The following is a 23964-nucleotide window of genomic DNA, read 5'->3' as shown; positions in this document are numbered from 1 at the left end:
CTAATATAGCTCTTACCATCTTTCCAGTCTTGGGGGATTATTCTGTTTTGAATTGCCCTAGAATTTAATATCTGCTTTATGAATGGTGAATGTATGCCATACGAATTTACTGCTTCTTTTTTGGATCTAGCATATGTACAGAATGCCATCCAAATTCTTCATACTCTTGTAGGTTTCCAGCATCTGCTGACATTTGTTGTACAGTAACTGGATAAGCTAAGGTTGGTTTTCTAACAACCTTTGGCTTACTTTCCTGATTTTCATTATATGGTGGTTCAGTGGGCTCTGGCCTATTTCCTCTCTCTCTACCATCTTCCTCAATTTTATTTATATTTTTCTCTAAGTTTTCTTCTAAGGCCTGTCTTCATTCATATTTCTCTTTTTCTTGTATCTCTACTATCTTAGTATCTTCCTCATTTTTATTTGAAATTTTTTCTAATTTTTCTTCTTAGGCTTGTTTCCATTTTTCACATTTCTCTCTCTCTCTCTTTTTTTTTCTTGTATCTCTAAAACCCTTTTCTTTGAGAAGATATAAGAAGCTATCATGGCTATCAAGTTTAGACTAATCATTACCACTGTGGTTATGATCATATTTGGAAAGGTATCAAATTCACATAGGTCATTTATCTGTTTCTTTCTTTTCTATCTTTAGCCATTTCTATCTTTAAGCCATTGACTATCTCTCAGAGTTCCAATATATTTGCCAGATATCCCACCTTCTAATCCTGATTTTTTTGTTTTGTTTTGTTTTGTTTTTGTTTTTTCCAGACAGGGTTTCTCTGTGTAGTCCTGGCTGTCCTGGAACTCACTCTGTAGACCAGGCTAGCCTCGAACTCAGAAATCCGCCTGCCTCTGTCTCCCAGAGTGCTGAGATTAAAGGCATGCACCACTACCGCCTGGCTCTAATCCTGCTTTTGCTAATAGGCCATCAGATATTTATTGACAGGTGGTGGTTCCACACAGTACCTAATAGATTATTCCTACACATATCAGCTAAGTCTGGTGCCCAAATGTGTCAGGCTATGTTGTTTAGAGAGGCGTGGCAAAAAGAAGCTCGCTTACGTTCAGAACACCTGGAACTTTTTTCTTAGCTTCTTTTTTTCTTTTTCTTTTTTTTTTTTTAATTAGGTATATTTTTTATTTATATTTCAAATGTTGTCCCCTTTCCTGGTTACCCCCCCCCCCAAAATCCCATAAGCCATCTCCCCTTCTCCACTCAACCCTGTCCCGCTTCCCTGTTCTGGTATTCCTCTACACTACGGCATCAAGTCTTTCCAGGCCCAAGGGTCTCTCCTCCCCTTGGTGTCCCACAAGACTGTCCTCTGCTGTCTGGAGCCATGGGTAACTCCATGTGTACTCTTTGGTTGATGGTTTTGTCCCTGGGAGCTCTGGGAGTACTGGGTGACTCATACTGTTGTTCCTCCTGCAAACCCCTTCAGCTCCTTGGGTACTTTCTCTAGTATCCCCCATTGGGGACCCAGTGCTCACTTCAGTGGCTGGCTGAGAGTGTCTGCAGAAGGCAAATATGCATGTGCACCCTCAGTGTGTCTGGTGTCCATAGAAGTCAGAAGAAGGAGTCAAGTTCCCAGAACTGGGCTTGTGAATGGTTGTGAGTCTGGGAGCTGGAACTGAACCCGGGTCTTCTGCAAGAGCAGTAAAAATTGTATGGATGACCTAACTTTCTCGTTCAGTATTTTTTTACCCATGAATATCTTTATTTTTCTTTTGATTGAATCTGCAGATGAAGAATTCATGGATAATGGAGAGTTGTCCCTCTGAAAGGAAAGAACCCCATCTCTGGTTTATTGTAGACACCCTCTATCCTTCCACTTGCCCAGTTACATTTCTCTCCTGCTTTCCTTTGTGTATTGGCAGTAGGACTTGGCTTTTCAAAGGCCTAAACATCCTCACGTAGATTACACTGCTATTACAGCTCCTAATGTGTGAATAATGAATGCCATGGTCATGAGCTGTTGACGGTAGGAATAAGTGCGGAATGAATGAAAACAAGTCAGTGAGGAAAAATGCCTTAGTGAAGTACAAATGAAGTGTTCTAAATCAAATAGAATTCCTAGTAAAAGCATCGAATTGTACATTTGGTGTTGTAACTCAAATTACTACTACTTAAGCAGTTGATATGTAAGTTTATGCAGATAATGAATCAGGAGGCAGCTTTTAATATATACTCAGATCTGAGATAAAGATTTAGGTGAATAAACTGAACAAGATTATTTAAAGAACCAGTTGGAAAATAATATGCCTAAACATAATTTATATAACAGTTAACTGTGAAAATCTTATTCACCAAAATTTATAAACACAAATGCCCTCAAAGCCCCATTGGAAACTTAAAAAAAAAAGTTTATAGGAACACTGCTGTGAAGCGTGTAAGATTATTTCAGTGTACCAGTTTATGTTTTTGAGTTTTGAGTTTCTCTCTCAAGTTTTGCACCCTGTGTCTCTCGTGTCTGTCTGTGCCTTCTTGTCATTGCTGCTTCAGGCTGCCCATTTCTAAGTTCTGATTACTATTGACTTGATGGCAAGTGGGATGTAGTGTATTTTGTAGTTTATTCTCTTTTGGATAGGCATAAATTTTGATCATTGTTTCCTTAAGAAATCCATTCATCTACAGCTAAAATATAAATATTTTATGAGGTGGCATAAGTATGAGGTGCAAACATAAGATAGTAGCTAATACTCATAGTAATTCCAATGAATTAGAGAAAAAAATTCAGAATTGAAACTGTTAATTTCTTGCCTTTATGGAAGACATTTTCTAAGTTCGTTAGAATTTCCTAGCCAGGCCTGCCTCTGACGTTAATCTGACCTATTGTGTGGTTGGACTTAGAATATTTTCCCTTATGGGAAAGTATGCTTGAACCTCAACATGCTTGAAATACTAGGGCTAGTGTTTCTCCTTTGCCTGTGTAGTGCCATAGCTGGAGGAAAACATTGAACTAGAATGTGGTACCTCAGTCCCTAGGAGAGAGGCTGACGAGAGGGCCAGGTCCCCAGGGCCATGGCTGCTGCTCTCAGGACCTTTTCTAAGTCCCATGGAGGCAGCATGTGTGTGACAATTGGAAGGCCTAATGAAAACATTCTTCTTACCTCAGCACCCCCTCATCTTGATAAGGATCAGTTTGTGAGTTTGCAGGCAACGTTTGGTTGCCGAGCCTCCCTCCAACATTCTTTCCTTTAACCAGCTCCAGAGGTGGTCTAGCTATACACCTGAATTGCACAATTGGAGGATTTGCTTTTCTGCCCTTCTCGTGAATAAGCCAAAATTGATCTTTGCACATAGTGGTGAGTACACTTCCCCCGGCTGTATAGCTCCAGGAACACAGTAGATGGAGCACAGTATCCTTTCTACACAGGCCAGCTCTAGGTGCCCAGGAAAACTAGAATACAGAGCTAAGTGCCCACTTATTTGAGCAATTGCAGAGTGATCGGTGGTTTTCCCAGTCAGTCACTTGTACCCTTGAAAATAGCTGTAGGTCTGGCTGAAGTTTTGATGGACCTGAAGGGGACTGCTCTCGTACAAGAGTTTGTGACAGTGCTGTTACTGGGGACGTGCGCTGGACAGACACTGCCAATGCACTGCATTCCAGGTCTCTTGACTCTGAGAAAGGATCTCACTGGGTTGCTTGAACTGGGATTGATCTCACAGTAGTCTAGGCAGGCCTTGATTTTATGACCCTCCTGATTTAAGCCTCCTCAGTAGCTAGCATTGACAGGCCAGCCATGGTCTTAACATATGTAACTTTTATTCCTCTTTGTACAAGAGGTCGTCAGAATTGACAGAACTCTAAAGCCAAGAAAAAAAATCGGGTTTTTGTTTTCAGATATTCTAGTGATTGGAGTGAGTTCACTAAACACAGTGGCCTTTGGCTGGTCACAGCCAGGGGACCCATAGAAATGTATGGGCTTAACATGGGCTTAAAAGGAATAATATGGGTTGATTTAGTATTTTGAATCTAGAAGCAAAAGTATTCATTAACTTTTTTTATAGTAGATATTACATATAATTTATCATAAGACAATAAAGTACAGCCTTAGGCCTGTGTCAGTCTTATTTATCAGGTTGCAAGTTACAGTTAAACATTTCAAGAACAATATCTAGTTTAAGGGAGAGAAGAATTTTAAACTTTGGAATATTTATTTTGAAAAGCTAACATTAATGTTCCTTCTTTTAAACTTCATAATATCTCTTATACCTTTTTTTTTTTTTTGAGAGATAAAGCTTGGTCTTCATGTTTTTATCTATTTACGTTTTCTTTTATTGTATTGTTTCTAGCCCTTGGTCAATGTCTGTTTAAAAATGGTTAAGTAGCAATATAGGGTATTGGGACCTTTTAGTGATTCTGGGGAGCCAGTTATACTCAAGAATACTAAGGCAGTGTTTCCTGGTAAACACTGATAAATTTTCCTGTTGAAGGGGGAAGATACCAAAAGGCAGGTTATGTCTGCAATTACAGCTTCCTGTAGATATGCTGTGTACTTTTGCCAGAAAATGTTTTATAATTACCCTGAAAAATTACTTAAAGTTCTTCACCCAGAGACTAACCAAGATGAGGTCTGCAGAGTTTTGTTGTCACAGGACAGGGTAAGTGTGCCTTTACTTTGGGAGCATGCGTCCATCATAGAAGAGTGGTTCCTGCAGCCGCTTCGCTTTGCAGTTGGGTGAAGCTGGTATTATGGAAGTTCTGGGTTTGCCTTCAACACTTCAGGGACAAGTGCTGATGCTTTGCTTGGGGTCTCGATTAGTTAGCGAAGAAAATAGACCATGCTGCCTGGGAGTCACCGGGGATGTGTGGTTCAGGCTGGCTTTCTTTCTCTTCCTTGCAGGTTGGCAGTCTTCCTCTTTCCAAATGCCACCATGCCCAGTCAGTGCTTAGCCTTATTTCATGGTTATAAAGATCCAAAAGTCTATTTTGTGACATGACCCTCAATATATTCATGTTTCATTGGCTGTAGCATTTCATTGTAACAAATTGTGCATACCTGCCTGTGGGCATCCTTGTTTTGTGACAGCAGAATGAGTGTTAGAGCAGGTCATCTGGAGATTAGAAATTACTTGTCCAGTTTTACAAGCACACGCACACGCACACACACATGCACGCACACACAATCTGCTGATGGGTTCAAAGTTACAACCAGAAAGGAGTAAGTGGTCTGTTATATATTCTGAGGCTGCCTGTGATAAACTGTATTTATTGTACCATGTAACAGAAATTAGCCAGAGAGGAATTTGAATGCTTTCATCACAAAGAAGTGGTAAGTGTTTGAGATAGTAAATAATCCTAAATTTCCTGAGTTGATCAGTGCACAGTTTGTAAATATATCAAAATGTTACACCGTGACCCACAAAGATGGATAATTACTGTCAGTAAGATGCTTTGAAATGCTTAAAAAAATTTTTTTAATGCTTACTCTTGACTCTAGAGCCAAATTACCCTTTAATGTCCTCCTTTGAGACCAAGCAACTGACTTCTTTGTATTTCAGCTTTTCTGTCTGTAAAATAGGAGGTTAAGAGCCAACCTCATGAACTGGTCAGGGGACTGGTCAGGGGTTAAATGAGCTGCTGCCACATGAAGCACACCATACACAGAAGCTTAGGTGTTTGTTGTCCTCCAACACAGATCGTCAGAGAGGTGTGGGAGTCAAGTCCGTGCATGGAGAGTGTCTGGAAATCCACTAAGGAGGCAGGCAGTCCTGAATGCAAGCAAAGCGCAGGCAGTAAGCATACCTCTGCTTTGGTTCTGAAGGAGCTGCCTGCCTTCCAAAAGCTCCTGTTCCCACAAAGTGTGCCGGGCTTGGGAGAGTCACTGACTTGGTGTTTAGAGCTGGAATATAAAGGTATATCACAACGAATAGCTCTACTCTGAACATTCTGTGATGCCAACTGGCTTCTTCAAGAGTTCTGTCAGGAATGCCTTAGGAAGTGTGCCTGTCTTCCACCTTCTACTCCTGGAGGAGTATCACAATGTCATATGTTAGGAATAACCTCCCAGAGTCAAAGAGAACTGAATTGTGTTGTGAGTGGCTGGGTCTCAGTGCCTGGTTCTAAGCATTGGAGAAAGGACACAACAAAATACTCATCTGTCTCCCTCCCTCCCATCCATCTCTCTGTCTTTGGGTGTGTATAAAGGAATATGGTGATGTCAGGTGTCCTCCTCCACCCCTCTCGATCTTATAAACCCAGAGAGGGGCTCTCCCAGAAACCCAGAGCTTTCCTCCTGCTTCCCCTTCCCTTTCCTAAATTGTAAAATGGATCATACTGCTTTATATGCAGTACACTTTAGTATATGAAGGAAAATACTCTATTAACACTAATGATCAATGTCCCCTGGTTTCCATTTGGCATATTGTTGAAATCCTGGCAAATCACCTACCTATTAAAACAGTAAAAAAGATCCCCACAGGACTCAGACTAACAGTTATCTCCAAACAGTGGAGTTTTTCTCTTCAGTAGTCAAATCAGCATCTATTAACAGTGGAACAAAATGCAAACCTGACAGCAATACTCATTTAGAAGAAGATAAGTTTTCTTCCAAGTATAAAGACTTCCCTCAGACCTGACTTAATTGTTCACTGCTGCATACTGTATACCACGGAGGTCACATTCTTTTCTGTAGAGTACCCTCACAGTCTGAATGAACATGGTCTCTCCAGCAGGATTGCTGAGGTGATCCCCCACCTTTTGTGAGGGACATCGTTTTGTGAGGTCAATCTCCTTTGGCTCCACGATCATGTTTTGGTGGGAGTTGCCAGACTCTTGGTTGTAATCTTCACTGTTCCAAAAGTCTTGGCTGAACCAAAGTGTAACATCATATCTAAAAAGATGTTCTCAGGATATGAAGACCTTTCTATACTTTGTATGGTGCCCCCATTCATTCTTGTGGAAATGAAAACTTCCTGTCTTTGGTGTGTATCCACATTCATATAACAACCAAACTGACTATTACCGTGTTTTTTCTGTTCTATCCAAAATACTGTAGAAATTTTTCAAGTACATTATTGTTTGGTGCCGTGTGTCCCCTCAGTGTCATCCTTAGGGCTAGGGAGGTTACACTACATGCCAGGCTGTTTGATCTGACTCCATTTTTGTGATAGTGTAGAAGAAAAGTGATCCAACCTGCAGTGGCTTCCCTTGTGCCTCTTTCAGGGTCAGGAGTGACAAAAGCATAGTTACATTGGCAGAGAAGGGACATTACCCTTGACCTAACTCGCCCCACTCCTGTTCCTCTGGACAGATGTCAGGGCAATGACTGAGCCAGACTGACCTAGGCAGTCCTGTGGGTGTGGGGCTCTTGATGGAGAGTTGTGCAGGGCAGCGGCCCCCAGGCTCAGGCCCTACCAGACCTTGCCCTGACTCGCTCTCCAGCTTGCCTTCTTTTAATGAAGTAATGTGATTTTAACCAGAACGGCTCCTCCAGTGCAAATGTTAATAATGCTCTAGTGTCCTTGCAGGGGCTCCTGGGGCACTGCCTAGGTGACCTGGCAACAGCAGCAGACTGGCCTCAGTGAGACCCGGGCCTCTCTGCATGGCCGCAGAGCCTAAGGCTGGTCATGGCCACCCTGCTACCTGAGATCCCTTGAGGCTTGGATATAACCCAGAGTGTTGGTAACTTCACCTCCTTATCTTTTAAGGAATGGGAACCATCTTGTGAGTGAATAGTACCATAGATTCACTACAGTTTCAATTCCAGATGACAGCTGTCTGAAAATATTAAATTGGTAACTGCAGAACTAGCTTTCAAACGAAGCACTGCTGAGAAGGTGCCATTGTGCCTGGCAAGGGCTCCATTGTTTTAAACGTGTATCCTCACTGTATACTCTATTCACCCGTTAGTGCTGGGCTTGGTGTCTGCTCCACTGTGGCTAGAATGTCGTAGTGTGTCCAAGTACCTTCTGCTTTAGCTAATGAGCTTGCCCTGTTTAGTTTTGTGTTAACTTGACACAGTCAAGTTAAGATGACACAGTCATCTGAAAGGAGGGAACCTCAGTTGAGAAAATGCCCCCATAGGATCCAGCCTTAATGCATTTTCTTAAAGAGTGACTAATGTGGGAGGGCCCAGCCCATTGTGGATGGAGCCATCCTTGGGCTGGTGGTCCTGGGTGCTATAAGAAAGCAGGCTGAGCAAGCCATGAGGAACAAGCCAGTAAGCAGCACCCTTCCATGGCCTCTGCATCGGCTCCTGACTCCGGGTTCCTGCCCTGTGTGAGTTCCTGTGCTACTTCTGTGATGAACAGTGACGTGGACGTGTAAGCCAGATAATCTCTTCCCTCCTCAATTTGCTTTTTGGTCACATTGTCTCTTCACAGCAATAGTAATCCTAAGACAGGGCTCCAGTATAGTGGTGGTGATGACTCAGATAAACTGAAGGAATGGTATAAGTTGCTTCTTTAAGGTGAAAAGCTGAAAGTTCTTAAAATGTACATGCTGACTGTTAACTTCATCCTGTGCCTAATTTATAAATTAAATCTCTCTCATGTAGGAAAGCTCATGAGCATAAGGTTTGGGTTTGGTGCTGTCTACATTTGGGAGCCTTGGAATGTGTCGGGTCTCCCCATGAATAAGGAGAGTGGTGCTATTCAGTGGTATTAAATATTGCACAGTAGATGTCCATGATTTCCTCATCTTCCAAAATGGAAACTGTATTAAACAACACCTTTTTCCTCCACCACCCTTCTTGACTCCCTCAGATAACTCGTATTCTGCTTCTTGGTTTGTGAGTTTGGTTATTTAGATACCTCATGTACGTGAATTCATCTAAAATACTTTGATTTTGATATTGTCTTATTTCACTTAGAATGTTCTCAAGGCTTATGAGTGTTGTGTGTGACAGAATTCCTTTGCTTTTTGATACAGAGTTGTTGCAGGGTTTTCCATATCCAGTCATAATAGGGCAGTGGAAGGTCTGTGATTGGACAGGAAATGGGAGGCAGAGCTATGAGTTTGGGGGACAGAGGTCTCAAGAGAGGAACCAAGATGTCTTTGGACATGGACCTGTGTGACATCTATTAGCCAAAATAGCTTAGTTTTTATAAGGTCAATATATTGGGATAAAGTTTTATCTTTTTATCAATTGGCTCTTTAATTATTGTATTAACATCTTGTAAATTGTAATATTATTTATACATAAATCTGATTGGCTACTTAAGCTTTTAAGAGTTTTGATTTACTTGGTTACTGGGGTGTGGGTCTGCCGATGGCAGAGAGAGAAGACCACTGAGATGCTGTGGCAGCTGGCTGGCATTGAGTAGCTTGGCTGGGAGAGAGCAGAGAGGGACCCCGCTGGGACCTGGAGAGCGAGGTCCAACATCTGCATGGAGAGGACACAGCGGCAGAGAGTTGTCGGGCCAACCTTTTTAAATATTTCCCACAACACGGAGTATCCTTTCACTGTGTGGATATACATGTTATTATTCATCTGTTGATAGACATTTGGATTGTTTGTACCCAAATGTAAATAATGCTGTTATGTACATGTTGTGGAATACCTCATTGAGATCCTTTTTCAGTTCCTTTGAGCGTATAAATACAAATAGGATTGGTAGATGATATAAAATCCATTTTTAACTTCCAGAAACCCTCATTGTGTATAGGTGTCGTGTATATGATGCTTGAGTGGGGTGCATTAACTTCCAGAAACCATCATTGTGTATAGGTGTCGTGTATATGATGCTTGAGTGGGGTGCAGTCAGAGAACAGCGTCTTTCCTGGGTTCTGGAGACTGAATTCAAGTCACCACGCTCGCATGGCAAACACCTTTTCCTCTGAGCCATCTTGTCCCATTTTTTTGTTTTTAAAATTTATGTTTTTATTATATGTAAGTACATTGTAGCTGTCTTCAGACGCCCAGAAGAAGGCATAGATCTCATTACAGATAGTTGTGAGCCACAATTGCTGGGAATTGAACTCAGGAACTCTGGAAGAGCAGTCAGTGCTCTTAACTGCTGAGCCATCTTGCCAGCCCACCTTGTCCCATTGTTAACTCTGAGAAATTGTTATAGTACTGTCATAGGGGCCGACACACTTGCTCTTTCCACCAACCATGTCCACCATCTGGCCATGCTGTTGGGGCTGCCCGCAGATCACTGATTCACCTTTTACCTCTCAGACATTGAGAATGGTTTTCTGTCTTTTTTTTTTTTTTTTAGAGTTGCCAATAGATGACTTTGCGCTGTGGTTTAATATGTATTTCTGTCTCTCCAACTTTTAGAGGCATGTCAGTGATGTGCCTGTCATTCTGTTACCCTTAAACCATACACGACTGGGTTGTGCTTGCACTGCTTTGAGTACCTGGGTATTACTGCACAATAAACAGATCCCAGGAGTCATAAAACCAAGTAATTAACATAGCAGGGAAGGAAGCCCCTAGCTTGCCTTCTTTACCTTTATTCCCATGTAGTTTTGTACTGTGAGAAACAGAAGGTTAAGATCTACTGTCTGGGGCTGGAGAGATGGCTCAGCGGTTAGGAGCACTAACTGCTCTTCCAGAGGTCCTGAGTTCAATTCCCAGCAACCACATGGTGGCTCACAACCATCTGTAATGGGGTCCAATGCCCCCTTCTGGTGTGTCTGAAGATAGCTACAGTGTACACACATACATTAAATAAATAAATAAATAAATAAATAAATAAATACTAAAAAAAACCCATTGTCTGTGATGTACACATACATTAAATAAATAAATAAATAAACAAACAAACAAACAAATAAATAAATATTTAAAAAACCCCACTGTCTGTGATGTGCACCGAGCTGCCTAGAGCCTTGCTGGTGCTCAGACCTTTGTCTTGTGCAGGCAAAGCTGTGACCTTTATGGTTACTTAATGAGGACCTTGTTTGTCCACCAGTTGGTGCCAGCTGCTCTGTCGCCTTTTCATCTCTGCTGTCTACTGCCTGTCATTTCTTAAAAGAGAAAGTCAGTTTTCTGTGCAGGCTGTTTAAACCTGTAGACTGACTCCTATGTGACAGTAGGACAGACTGAGCTTCACCACCTAGGACCGGCGGCTGTGCTCAGTTTCAGTTACACCACTGACTGCCATTAACTTAGGAAACACTCACAATAAAATATTGTAACTTGAAGATAAAGCTAGGACTTTAACTATGGTAACTCAAGTTACCACAAAGATTAAAAATGGATAGAATTTGCCATGTCAGACAACACACACAAATTATACTGTAAACATGAGAATAAGAAATTAGTTCTTGCAAAGAGTTCCCATGGACTTGATGCTTGTTGCTAATTAGAATTCTGAGGATTTCTTCCTCAAAAACACAGTATGTATATCTAATATAATACAATATTAAAGGAAGGAGCTGAAGAGATAGCTAAGTCTATAAAGTGCTTGCTCTGTAAGCCACTCCTGAGGAGTTGTATTTGGATTCCCCAGAACTCAGACTAGGAATGTTAACTCTGCCAGTGGAGACCAACAGAGACACATGAATCCCTGGGGCTTATTGGCCAGCCAGTCTGTCAGTGAGCTCCCGGTTCAGGGAGAGACCCTGTCTTGAAAAATAAGGTAAAAAGTAACTAAGGAAGATCCCTCAGGCCTGCACATGCCTGCACACATGTGTACCACCACACACATGAAGACTCAACATATGTACCAGAGAGAGAGAGAGAGAGAGAGAGAGAGAGAGAGAGAGAGAGAGAGAGAGAGAGAGAGACAGATACAGATACAATTTCTTTTACCCTTTTAGAGTATAATCCATAAAATAGAAAACTACTTTGCAGTTGTTTTATATGTGCTCGGTTTAGGCGTTTGCCCTGTAAAACAGACAGCATTTATCATTTTTTTTTTTGTAGTATAGTGAGTCATAATTATAGATAAGATTGACAGTCCCTTAAGACTTTAGCTAATATGACCAGCTGTCCAGGAATCAGTTGAGTTTCCCAGGCAGGAAAGCAAGTAGAGGAGAGGGCAGGTGTAATGCAGTGCTCAGCAGTTAAGTGTGACTGCACTTTCACCCACTTCGGGAAAAGTGAAACTTAGAGGGTGGCTGCCTTTGTCCCTGGAAGGCTTGGGACTGACACTAGTAGGGCTCAGGCAGCTGAACCACAGGATGCAAAAATAAATGTCCATTTTGTAATTTAAGTTGAAAAACAAAACAAAACAGTTGTTACTAACCTAACACTGGTTTCCAGTGTGTAAGAATCTCCTTAAAATTCTTAATGCAAAATTCATTTCAGTCTTTCTGTGACTAGCATGTTTTCAAAAGGTGATTTTCTGCTCTGTCTTTAATTAAACCCTCACCTTTTAGCAGGTTTGTTTACACTGTTCTTAGCAGTATTTTGGGGTGTGAAGATTGGCATTTATTCAGATGAGTTTTGAGTGTTGCTAATCTTTGACAATTCATAATTAAGTATTTTTCCATTTGTTCGCTAGCCTTTCTATTGAACTTGTCTGACACCAGTGCTGGCTATTTCCTTTCTGTCCATCTAATATAATCACACCTTTCACCTTACTATGGACTGAGCTAGGTTAAGATGAAACTGACCTAGTCTGTATTGACTGTGCAGTCTGTGTGTGACATGCGGTGAAATGGGTATATGACTTTCTTTAATGTTAAGAATTGTTAAGATGGGCAATCTTGGCTAATTCTCTCAATTGTAGTGTGCTTCAATATCCTATCAGGGTAGTGTGCATATACTAGCAGGGTAGTATGTATATCCTAGCAGGGTCATGTGCTTCAATATCCTAGTAGGAATTGGAACTTGTAAATTCGCCAAATGGTCAGCTAGGTTTTGTCTCTATCTCTCTGCCTCTCATTCTGTGTATTTATATCACTCTCTATGTTTCTGTCTCTCTGCATTTATATTAGTGGTACCACCCACTCTGTCTGTTTCTCTGTCTCTGTCTCTCTCTTTGTGTGTGTGTTGTGTGTGTGAGAGAGTGGGTCTTTTTTGTTCAGAAGATTATGCAGGGCGTTTTGTTTTTATGGTGAATAGCAGGTTTGTTAAAGATACAAATCAGCTGAAAGTCTTAAATACATTCTCCCCTAACATTTTAGCCCTCTTTTTACAGTGGCTTATTTTTCATACCTTACGATCATTTTAATTTAAATTGCATTCATAAATTGAGCATTTTAAAGTACCCATCTGGTAAATCTTTCAGAATGCATTTAGAGCTGGTATTTATTAATTAAAAAAGGAAGATAGATATTTAAACTTAAAATCACAAGGCAAAACCAGTTACTTAGAAAAAATTTAAATTAGAACCAGCAGTTTAACTTTTTACCTGTACTAATATGCAGGGTTTCTGAATCCGGGCATTTCAGCAGCCGAGTGTAGGCCCGTTCGTTACCCAGCCTGACAGAGAAGCTGTAGTCAGGCTTCGCTTTCCTTTCTAACTCCAAGAAAGTTAGCAGGTCCCAAAACCAGCACCACATGTGTGCATTGTGAAGCTTCGGCTCCTCAAAGAAGACGTTTTCACTCTCACCATCATTTCACTTTGAGGCGCTCCTTCCTAAGCGTATTTGGGGTTCTGCATGGCAGTGGCCAACATCTGGTGAGACGATGAGAACTCTGTGAGGGCTGAGGTAGAGTCTGATGATAAGACATGGGATAGCAGCTGCACACATGCAGGATGCTCCATCAGTTTAAGCTTGTTTTATGCTCTTTGCTAGTAGTGGTGACTCTGAGACCATGCCTTCCAGGTGGGCCTGTTCCCAAGCCTACCTCCTTGGTGTTCAGGTTTCAAGCTATTAGTCCTTACTGCAAGTGTCTGCAAGTGCAGCAGGTGCTCTTATGCTGAGCTCCTCTCCAGCTCCTCTCTACATAGAGAATAAACAGGGACTGTATTGGGTCACAGCCACGGCCTGCTTACATCTCACATACACTGTGATTTGATAGAATGGGTTTGGAATCTCCAGGATAGGTGACTGACTTAATTCAATTAATCCATTGATTGCTTTCTTAAGCTCGGAGTCCTCTTATTTTAAAACTAAGATCTGTATATTTTTATTGTATGTGAATGGATATTTTGCCTATTTGTACATATGCCTTATGTGTGTGTCTTGTGTTCATGGAGGCCAGATCCATCAGATCCCCTGAAGCTGGAGTTATGGGTGTCACTTAACCACCATGTGGGTGCTAGGAACTAGACAGCATGTGTCTGCAAGTGCAGCAGGTGCTCTTATGCCGAGCTCCTCTCCAGCTCCTCTCTACATAGAGAATAAACAGGGACTGTATTGGGTCACAGCCACGACCTGCTTACATCTCACATACACTGTGATTTGATATCTTTGTTTGGATCGTAGGCTTTTTTTTTTCTTTTGCTATGGACTTTGCAGTAGAAATGTAGTGTGCACTACACAGATGATTTTAAATTTTGTAGTAGTCATAGTGAAGTTATTTTCAATAATTTTTTTTAACCAGTACAATTCAATTGTTATTTACACCTGCAATCACTATAAGAATTGACATATTACATATTCTTTTCATTAGTCTTAACTAGGCCATATTTCAGGTGCTCAGTAGCCGTATGTGTGGCTTCTGTTTTGGGCAGTGGAGTCCTTTACCTTTGCATCTTAGTATTTAACTATAGTTGCTTCGTGTAATTATATTAGGGACAGATTTATAGAATGGAGGAAAATGTAAACTATTCTAAAATGCATATATCTCCTTTCTCTTAAAGGCCCTTCCTTCTTCGATGATTATAGTAGCAGTTTATTGTCCTGTGGTAGCTGCTGTTTTCATTGTTCTGAAGATGGTCAACTATCGACTACACAGAGCACTTGATGCTGGAGAAATTGTAGATCGGAGTGCTGAGTTCACAGGTCAGCGAGCCAAAGCTGAACAAGGCAACTGTTCAACAAGGAGGAAGGACAGCAATGGTCCAAGGTAAGAAACCAGCGTGCTTGCCTTGTAGACATAAAGTGTGGTACTGTGTCCAAGGTGAGGAGCTCAGCGTGAGGTGCAGGCGACAGCGTGTGTGCAGGTGACAGCGTGTGTGCAGGGAAGTGCTTACTCTTCTGTCCCTGTGTTCTTCTGAAGGTCTCTAAGCAGCATTGGTCTGCCAGTGTGTGCATTGATAACTGGGAGTTGTAATCTCAGAGTAGAAAACAGTAACTAGCATGTCTGGAGGACTGAATCAATAGTCACAGCCTCATCACTAAACAACTTAGGGCAGTAATGCTACTTCATAAAGGTTATACCAAAGAGCAAGACACAGGAAACATAACTGAGAGAAGGTTATGCATGCTTTATAAATCTCAGTGTCCCAACAATTTACACATGCAGAAGCCAGACAAGGTGACATGTAACCTGTAACCCTAGCAGATTGAAGCGGGAAGATCACATGTTCCAAGCTGCCCTAGTCTTATGTGGAAACTCTCTGATGGGGGGGGGGAGGGGAGAAAGAAAAAAATGCATATAACACTAAAATGTATATATAGCTTAAGCAAATTTTATAGAATCTGCATTTTCCACCCAATCTGTTGTAAATATCTTTTAATTTTATATTCTTACAAGTATCCCTCTGTTGCTTAGTTACATGCTTAGTTAGTTGTAGCATGTTTCCTTGGCTCTACCAACTTTGTGGTTTTGACAGAGGGATATAATTTATCTATATGGCCGGAAGTTTCTTGAGTTTTTACAAAGTAATACACACCACTAAGGTGAATCTCGTAGACAGCTCTTGTGGACAGGATGTGTAAGTTCGTTTGGTCCTTGAAATGATGCTGCCATCATCATGATACATAGCTGTGGGGCTGAGTAATAGCACCCAGGAACCCAAGCCCTCAAGCTGGAGTCTGCTTCTAGCAACCTCGGCAAGCATGAGTGATTTCAGGTCCTAATGTAAGAACAATACAGTGAGAGTGTCGCTCCTCCATCCACACTATCTCTGTTTGCCTCTCATGCATTGAGAGCCTTAGTTTATACCTTCCCTCACCCATATGCACTTACCTCATTGGGTTATTGAGCGAGCATTTTACTTTTGTAATAATTCTGCTCACTTTGGTAATAACAAACTGCCACTCTTTTCTTTAAGAATCCATTTGCATATGCAAGCTTCTTAATATTGGGGGCCTTGCTTTGCCTGTAAACTGTTTTCAGCTCATAAATTAGTGTTTTGCAATGACAGTTACTCAGTAAATATTTGGAGTAGTAAAAGCATTTTACTTTTGATATTTTTAATGACATAAACTGCATTGTTAAGATGTATTGTAATTTAACTTCTGTTTTTTTAAAATAAATTATTTATTCATTTATTGTATGCATCTGTGCCTGTGCACCATGTTCCTAAATGGTGCCCTTGAAAGTTGGAAGGCATCAGTTCTCTGGAACTGGAATTGCAGATAGTTGTGAGCTGCCACATGCGTGCTGGGAACCAATTCTGGGTGCTCTTACCTGCTGAGCTGTCTCTCCAGCCTCCTATTTTTAGTTACATTAATATTTCAAATTTAAATTTTATTGTGAGAAAGATTCCTGTGGTGCTTATTTTAAATTACTATAGTTTTACTCTTATCAGAAGTATAATTACTGGAAAGGCTGTGCTCGTCTGTGCAATGTAAGCCGCAGGCACTCACCCTTTGTCTACAGAATGGTGTGCCCCATTTGCATGTCGCTGCTACTTGTCATCTTGTGTATACTGTAAATCTCTTGACTACTTAAAACACTTAACACAGTGCAAATGACATGTATGTAATTATATTGTTTAGGGAATAATAAGAAAAACATCTATACATATTTAGAGTAGACATAATTTTTTTTCTCATTCTAAACACTTTTGATCTACAACAGGGCAAATCATTGAATTTGGAGCACGCAGACGTGGAAACCAAGTGTATCCATGCCAGGTTCTATGCCTTATTTTCTGTACACGTACACACACACACACACACACACACACACACACACACTGCTGGTTTTATCATTGTACTTCATAACAGGCCTAATAGTAATATGAATCCTCTTCTCAATGTTTTTACCCTCACTATTAATACTTTGGTTATTCTGATGTGCATATTTAATTTTTTGGTGATGTATACTTGCTTATTCTCTAAAATATTTTCTATTGGAATTTTGATGATAATTGTACTACGTTTTGAGAAACTAAACCTTTGAAATAGAAAATCTTCAAAAATGTAGTAGAGATTTTGTTTATTTTTTATCATACAAAATTATACACTTGAGAGTTCTACACATTTCTTCTGTTTATTACGTCCCTATAAAGGGAAGACGACATAAGGTCCATTAGTTCAGCATACAGAGTGTGCACTCACATGCAAAGCCACACCCTTCACAGGGAAGCTGCAGACTGCAGACTGCTCACTCATCTGAGCTTTGCATTATTTCTGACTGCATGGTCTTGGCGGCGTAGTTACACGAGCGTGTCGTCAGGTGATGAGGCAAATGGATGTCTCACTTTATAGTCTCATCTAGAGAACATGTGGGTTGGGCTATGTGCACCACCAGGGAGCACCCTGGCCCAGGGAGCCACACTGAAATTGTACTGTCTCTGCTTAGAAGCAGTATGTGTTAATGCTTCTGTTGATCATGTTTATATTTTCCTTTATTTTAAAGAGCCTACTCTGAAAATGTGTCAGTATATATCAAATATAAGGGTAATTTGGAGACTAATATTCAGGTCAGTATGTAATCAGTCAGTGCACAGCTTAGGACATGGAGCAGTGTATAGTCCCGGAGAAGCTTGTGCATGTTTTCCTATTTCATTCATGCTTTCGGGACTGAACATTTCCAGGACTTTTGTATGAAAATTTCTATACCTTTTGTTTTCAGCATGACATGGTCCTTATAGATGTTGCTAATGTATTTATTGTTTATTTTGTGTGCTTTGAGTTATCCTGTATATCTCTGTCTAGGGCATTTTTCACAATGTCTTTTCAGACTTAAGTGAATGTTTGTAGCTATTATTTATTTGCATTCACGCGTTCACCATCAAAGTCCATACATACTCCAGGGAGAGAGCGTAGTCTAGCCATTGTGCTCAGGGAGAGAGCGTAGTCTAGCCATTGTGCTCGTAGTAGCCATTCAGATGATTTCCAGCTTTCTCCTCTGATGACACATTGTGGGTCTTCTGGTACACTTGTGTATGACTAGCATATGCAAGCTGCTTCTGAGGGGATCTTTGAGCTCATTTGATTGGGTAATTCCAAGCTATTTGCCACAGTGATTTTTACCAGTTATTTTTCAAAGTTCTTATTGTTCAATATTCACGTGAACATTTGATACTGATAAAAATTTAACTTTTAGCCAGACATAGTGGTACACACCTGTAATCTTAGCACCCAGTAAACTGAGGCAGGAGGATTTCTGTGAATCTGAGACCTGGCTGCAGAGGGCAACTATCTTAAAAGATGAATAGCTCTTTGCCACTCGGGAGTCTACACTGAGCTTTCCTGAGACTTGGGCTGCTTCCTTGTTGGGCTGAGTCTACGAGCGTCCATGAGACTTGGGCTGCTTCTTTGTTGGGCTGAGTCTACAACGAGCGTCCATGAGACTTGGGCCGCTTCCTCGTTGGGCACTTCATCACCATGTGGGTGCCACTTCACTGTCTCTCCTTTCTGTTGCCCGTTTGTGAAGTGTAAAGTTGTCTTTCTTGTTGACTAATAGAAATTGTTCATTTATTTATATCACTGTTTATTACAGATAGTAAGGCATCTCTGAGTTTGCTATTTTTCTTTAAGACTTTTTAAGCTTGTTAAATTTTGTTGTTGTTTTGAGATGGGGTCTTAAGTCACACAGGCTGGCCTTGAAATGTAGCTGAAGAAAAAAAAAGACATGTAGCTGAAGGTGGTCTTGAACCCTTGATCCTTCTGCCTCCAATGCAGGGTGTTGGGCTTAGAGGCAAATATATGATATTTGACTTAATTATCTTACTTCTTAAGACTTATGTGATTTTTGTTTTGGTTGGTTGGTACTGGGACAGAATCCAGGAACTTGGGAATGCCAGGAATGAATGTTCTCTATCTGCTGAGCTGTATCTTTAACCCATTCTTGGATTAATAAAACTAAAATATTATTAATAACTATTATTACTATTATTGTAAGACCCCCAAAAACCCAGGGTGCCCCAGCACCCCATGCCTCGGAAGACGACACCCAAATCACTTGCGAGAAACGGTCTTGATGCAATAACATGAGGATTTCTTTATTCCAGAATTCTGGGTTCCACAGCCATACACTGTGCAGGGGTAGAGGACTGTGGACCCTGGGTGCTGAATTGGGACAGCTTTTATAAGTTTACAACCAAGCCCTGGAATCACCAACCAATCATTCCTTAGCATCAAGAGCCCTTGAATCACAAACAAGGCAAGGGGTGGAGGACAAATTATGTATGGAATGGGGAAGTACAGAATGAGGAATAGTTTATGCCTTAAGGAAGGTTAGAGATTATCTGGAGCAAATGCCCTTGGCACATATAGTTAAACTTTGGAACTAGAGCAGGGTGGGCTATCTTTCTCTAGCTGAAAGCAGAAAAACAAGTTACTTGTGCTGGGCTAGTTTTTTAGGGGTCTAAAAACTTTGAGTTGGGGTCTCTCATTATCATCATTTAGTAACTGGAATTTTTGTGTCTTCCAGAAGTATTCCTTGTACAGACATCTGATATTCTTGTGTATTTTTTAACACTTTGTTTTATTTTTGAGTTTTGAGTGTTATCTCAGTAATTTTAGTCCATAGCATCATGTAAGGGTTCAGACTTAGTTTTCCCCCAGTAGAGTTTAACTGACTCTTTTGGTGGCAGCCACCATATTCGCTCTGCTAGAGATGGGATTCCATTCACAGCAGCACGTTCCTGGATGTCCCTTCTGTGGTGCTGAGCCAGTTGCCCATGCCTCACACTCTGTGTGACAGGAGCCTTATGTCTGGCTCCAGATAGCCTTGTTCACTCCTGTTCACGGCAGGAGTGCTGTAGCCATCTTGGCTGTTTTTTGGTTTGTTTTTTTTTGTTGTTGTTGTTTTTTTTTTTGTTTTTTTTTGCAATTGCTTTGAAAATATAGATTCTTCTTCAGAGTCTATATTTCTCTATATAACTTTTCTCCATTAAATCTTTCAAAATTCCTTTCAGGTTTATATTTCTCCATTAAAAATAAGGTTATTAAATTATTTTAGTTTTCTACTTCAAGTTTTAAATTGTTGCTATCTTATTTCTCTCTTTAAATATAGTCATTTTCATTGTATCCAGAAATCTATTAAACTTGCTTACCAATGCTGCCCATTGTGTGATTTGTTTCCCTGTGTGATAGCAGTTTTCTTTCTTTTTAGCCCTACTTCTTGTTTAATTGGATTTTGTTGACTATGGCTTTTAGCATCTGCTTCAATTGAAATAGAACTGGAGTATATCTTCATCTTTTCCTTTTTAAAAATATTTTTTAATCACAATAGAATGATATCACTTACCACCCACCCCTCCCTTTCCTCCCTCCAGCTCCTCCCAGATATCCACCTCCAACTCCTCCTAGGTCCTCCTCTCAATTTGGCAGCCTCTGTTTCTTTATTATTGTCACATGTATATCAGTGTATGTATGTGTACACAGCGCGTCGATACACCCTGCTGAGTCAGTTTTGTCATTGGTGTGTATGTGGTTTAGGGTCAAACAGTTAATCCTGGGGAAAAGCTAATTCTCTTTTTCCCAGCTGTCATTAGTTGCTTATAGTTCTTTCTCTATGGGTGGGTGGGACCCCATGAAAATATTTCCCCCTTCCATATTAGCATGTTCATTGATATTGCCATCTTTCAGGTCTTGTTTTTTCCGCCATTTCTAAGGGAGTGCTTCACAGCTGATTTACTGGGATTCTGCCTGTCACAGTCTTTCTGCCCTCTTTCCCTTGATGTTCCCTACAATCTAGATACAGGATGTAGAACTTTCCATTGAGGATGAGCTCCCCAGAATCAGTTGATCTCTGCATTGCCTCCAGTTGTAGTTTTCTGTTGTGGTTTCTATTTCTCTATAAAGACAAACTTCTTTAATCAGGGGTGATAACTATGCTCACACCTGAAGATTTGGAACTAGGAACCGCAAGTGAGAGAGAACATGCAGTGTTTATCTTTCTGGGTCTGAGTTTTCTCATTCAATATAATCTTTTCTAGTTTCATCCATTTAGTTATACATTTCATGATTTCATTTTCTTTGTAACTGAATTTATTGTATATGCACCTCATTTTTGTTACCCATTCATTGGTTGACAGACATTGGATATGTCCTAGTTGCAATTGTGATGAGAGCGTCAATGACCAAGGTTGAGCCGGGATCTGGGGACTAGGATGTTGCCTCCTTTGTGCATATTGGAGGAACTGCATAGTTGCATAGGGGAGATGTGCTGCTAGTGCGTTGCGGTGTCTCCTTTTTACAGCATGACTGTGGAGCCTACAGGCTTTTGTCTGTGCATCTCCTTTTTACACCCTCCCACTAGTGAGTCTCATATTCCGCTCTGAGGGAAGGAGACCGTCAGGACCATGTACAGTTTCTATCTAGAGGCAGCCACTGAGTGTGGTACCTTAGGGCACTCAGTTTATTATATGAGTAAGTGAGTGTCTCCTGGTGGTTTTCAGTGACAGCGCAATTCAAAAATATTTAAATCTCATCTTAAAGAGTTAGAATCTTTAATTCTTGTATTGTATTTTTAAACTGTTATAAGAGGACATTAATAAATTGAATTTAAGGATTTGGATGTTAATATTCTGAAGACAGACTGTATTTTCTGTTTCTTCTGGCAGTAATGCTTGTTAATCCTATGAACCAAAACTTTATTTAATTTATATGAAGCTGGATTTCAGGCTAAGGTTTCTAAGAGAGAGTTACTCTGCTTAGGGACATGTGTGTGTGTGTGTTAAATCTGTTCCTACTTTTATAGGCACAATTATAATCTAGAATACTTAATATTATGAGAGTGTTAGGGTATTTTTGAGCAGACCCTGAGCCTCAGTAGTTGATATGATACTGATGACCCAAAACCTAGTTTGTGACCCCTCCTCTAATTCATATTAAACAACTTCTGCTTCTAGGCCTTTCTCTGTACTTTGTTTTGTGTTTTGTTTTTTTAAACAGATGGGGAAACTAAGGCACAAAGGTAGAGGCTTCCTGAGTTTGGTTCATTGCTTACTGAAGTAAACCACCGTGCTTCTAGAGCAGTTTTAAATTGCTTCCCTTTCTTTCCTTTTTTCTTTTTTCCTTTTTAGTGTTGTCCATTTTTATTTCTTGAATACATCCTTTCTCACCCCTCTGTGTTGACTAGGGACCAGTTAGTGTTGACTCTAGATTATGCTTCCTCGTCTGGGCGTGATTCTGGCCCCTGGGCATCTGGCAATTGTGTGAGAGTTTCCAGTTTTCACAACTAGGGTATGCTGCTTGGCATCATTTATAGGGAGATAAAGAACCAAAGATGCTGCCAGCCATTGTGACAGGCCAGGCCCTGTGGTTGTGAAGTACAGAAACCTGAGTGTAGACAGGGTGGAGTCAAGAAGCCTGCTCTAAGTAGGAGTGAGGAAGTGGGCCAGAAGGAACTTGGGTGTCTGTTGTTGAAAGACAGTGCAGTTTCTTAGAAAGAGCTTGTGTGGCTTTAAGTTCAGGTTTTGCAGACCTGGCATTCAAATGTACCTGCCTCAAGCATGTGGTAAATAAGGAACAGCTTCCCTCACACTGTAGCTTCCTAGGGCAACAGTTTTAGCTTGTTTACTTTGAGACTTCTTGCTAGAGTTTGCCTCTTGTAATATTTCACTGTTTTATTTGTAAAATGAGAATAGTAGCACTTACAAATTTTAAGGTTTTCATCAGAAACACAAACAAATCAAGTACTTGTAAGACTGGGATACACTTAGATTGAACCACTTGGGCTTTTTTTTTTTTTTTTTTTAATCGGAAAAAGTGTATGAAAGTGAACAAGATTGTCTTGCCTCTGACTGACTAAACAAATATTGGTTCATATGGTGAAATATTATTTGGTCACAAATATAAATGAAGTATTGCATGCTACAATGTGGTTGGCTCTTGACTATGTTTGTTATGTTATGTTGTGTCATACTATGTTACAGGAAGGAGGCCATCTCACGCCATTCCGTGATACATATGATGTGACATGCCCAGTGGCACGTCTGTAGAGATGGAAAGGAGGTTCATGTTTGCTAGTGTAGGAGGATGATAGAAAAGTCAGAAAAGAACAGCAGGTAAAGCGTTTGTTTCTGAAGTGATAAAAGTATTCCAGAATTGAGTATAATGATGGTTTCTTAACTTTATGAATTACAGAAACATTGAATTACACAGATATGTTCTGTGGTGTATGAATAAAGTCAGTGTATGTACACATACATGTAGAGACATACAAAGCAGGATGAAGGCTTTTCATCCGTCCTCTGGCATAGAGTGTTTCGTCCGTGGCCATCACTTTGCCCACACAGACTCTGTGGTGAGAGCTGCAGATGAGGCGCTTCTCCGTGCAGCCTGTGTTGTGCTGTGAGTAACACCGAGCGGCTAAGGAGCTGGAGCCGAGCCCGTCTCACGTGGGTGTTAATGTACTTCATTGGCCATGAACTTGGTAGCTAGTTTCTAGGATGCTGTATTTATGTAGATGTTTAGCAGGTTAGAAAGTTGTTTCTTAGTGGCCTAACTTCATTAAACTAACCAGGAACATTATAGTTCTGAGACATTATTAATAGAAAGTATCCTAGTTTGGGTTTTATTGCTGTGAAGAGACACCATGACTATGGCAGTTTTTATTGGGGGCAGGCTTACAGTTTCAGCAGTTGAGTCCATTATCCCCATGGCAGGAAGCATGGCAGCCTGCAGACAGACAGACAGACAGACAGACTTGTGCTGGAGGAGCTGCGAGGTTTTTTTTTTTTGTTTGTTTTGTTTTTGAAATCCACTTTGTGTCCCTATCACAGTCTCCCTCCTCCCTCTCTTCCAAGTCCCACCCTTACAAATCCCTGCCCCCATTGTTCCCTCCCCTTCCCCTGAGAGAAGGGGGACTCCCTTTGGGAACCACTCC

General features: G+C 40.8%; 1 protein-coding gene across 7 annotated transcripts in view; it reads left to right on the top strand.

Annotated features, from left to right (window-relative positions):
- The window catches only part of Pcnx1 (pecanex 1), a 148177-nt gene that overhangs the window by 23012 nt on the left and 101201 nt on the right, over positions 1 to 23964 (top strand). For all 7 annotated transcript variants that reach the window (XM_052185505.1, XM_052185504.1, XM_052185503.1 and 4 more), the window contains exon 2: positions 14651 to 14856. In XM_052185505.1, the coding sequence (XP_052041465.1) occupies positions 14651 to 14856 (206 nt within the window). The remainder of the gene's footprint in view (positions 1 to 14650; positions 14857 to 23964) is intronic.

This window comes from Apodemus sylvaticus, chromosome 6, assembly GCF_947179515.1.
Source record: "Apodemus sylvaticus chromosome 6, mApoSyl1.1, whole genome shotgun sequence".
NCBI classification, from domain to species: Eukaryota; Metazoa; Chordata; class Mammalia; order Rodentia; family Muridae; genus Apodemus; species Apodemus sylvaticus.
This window is presented reverse-complemented; position numbering and strand designations above follow the sequence as displayed.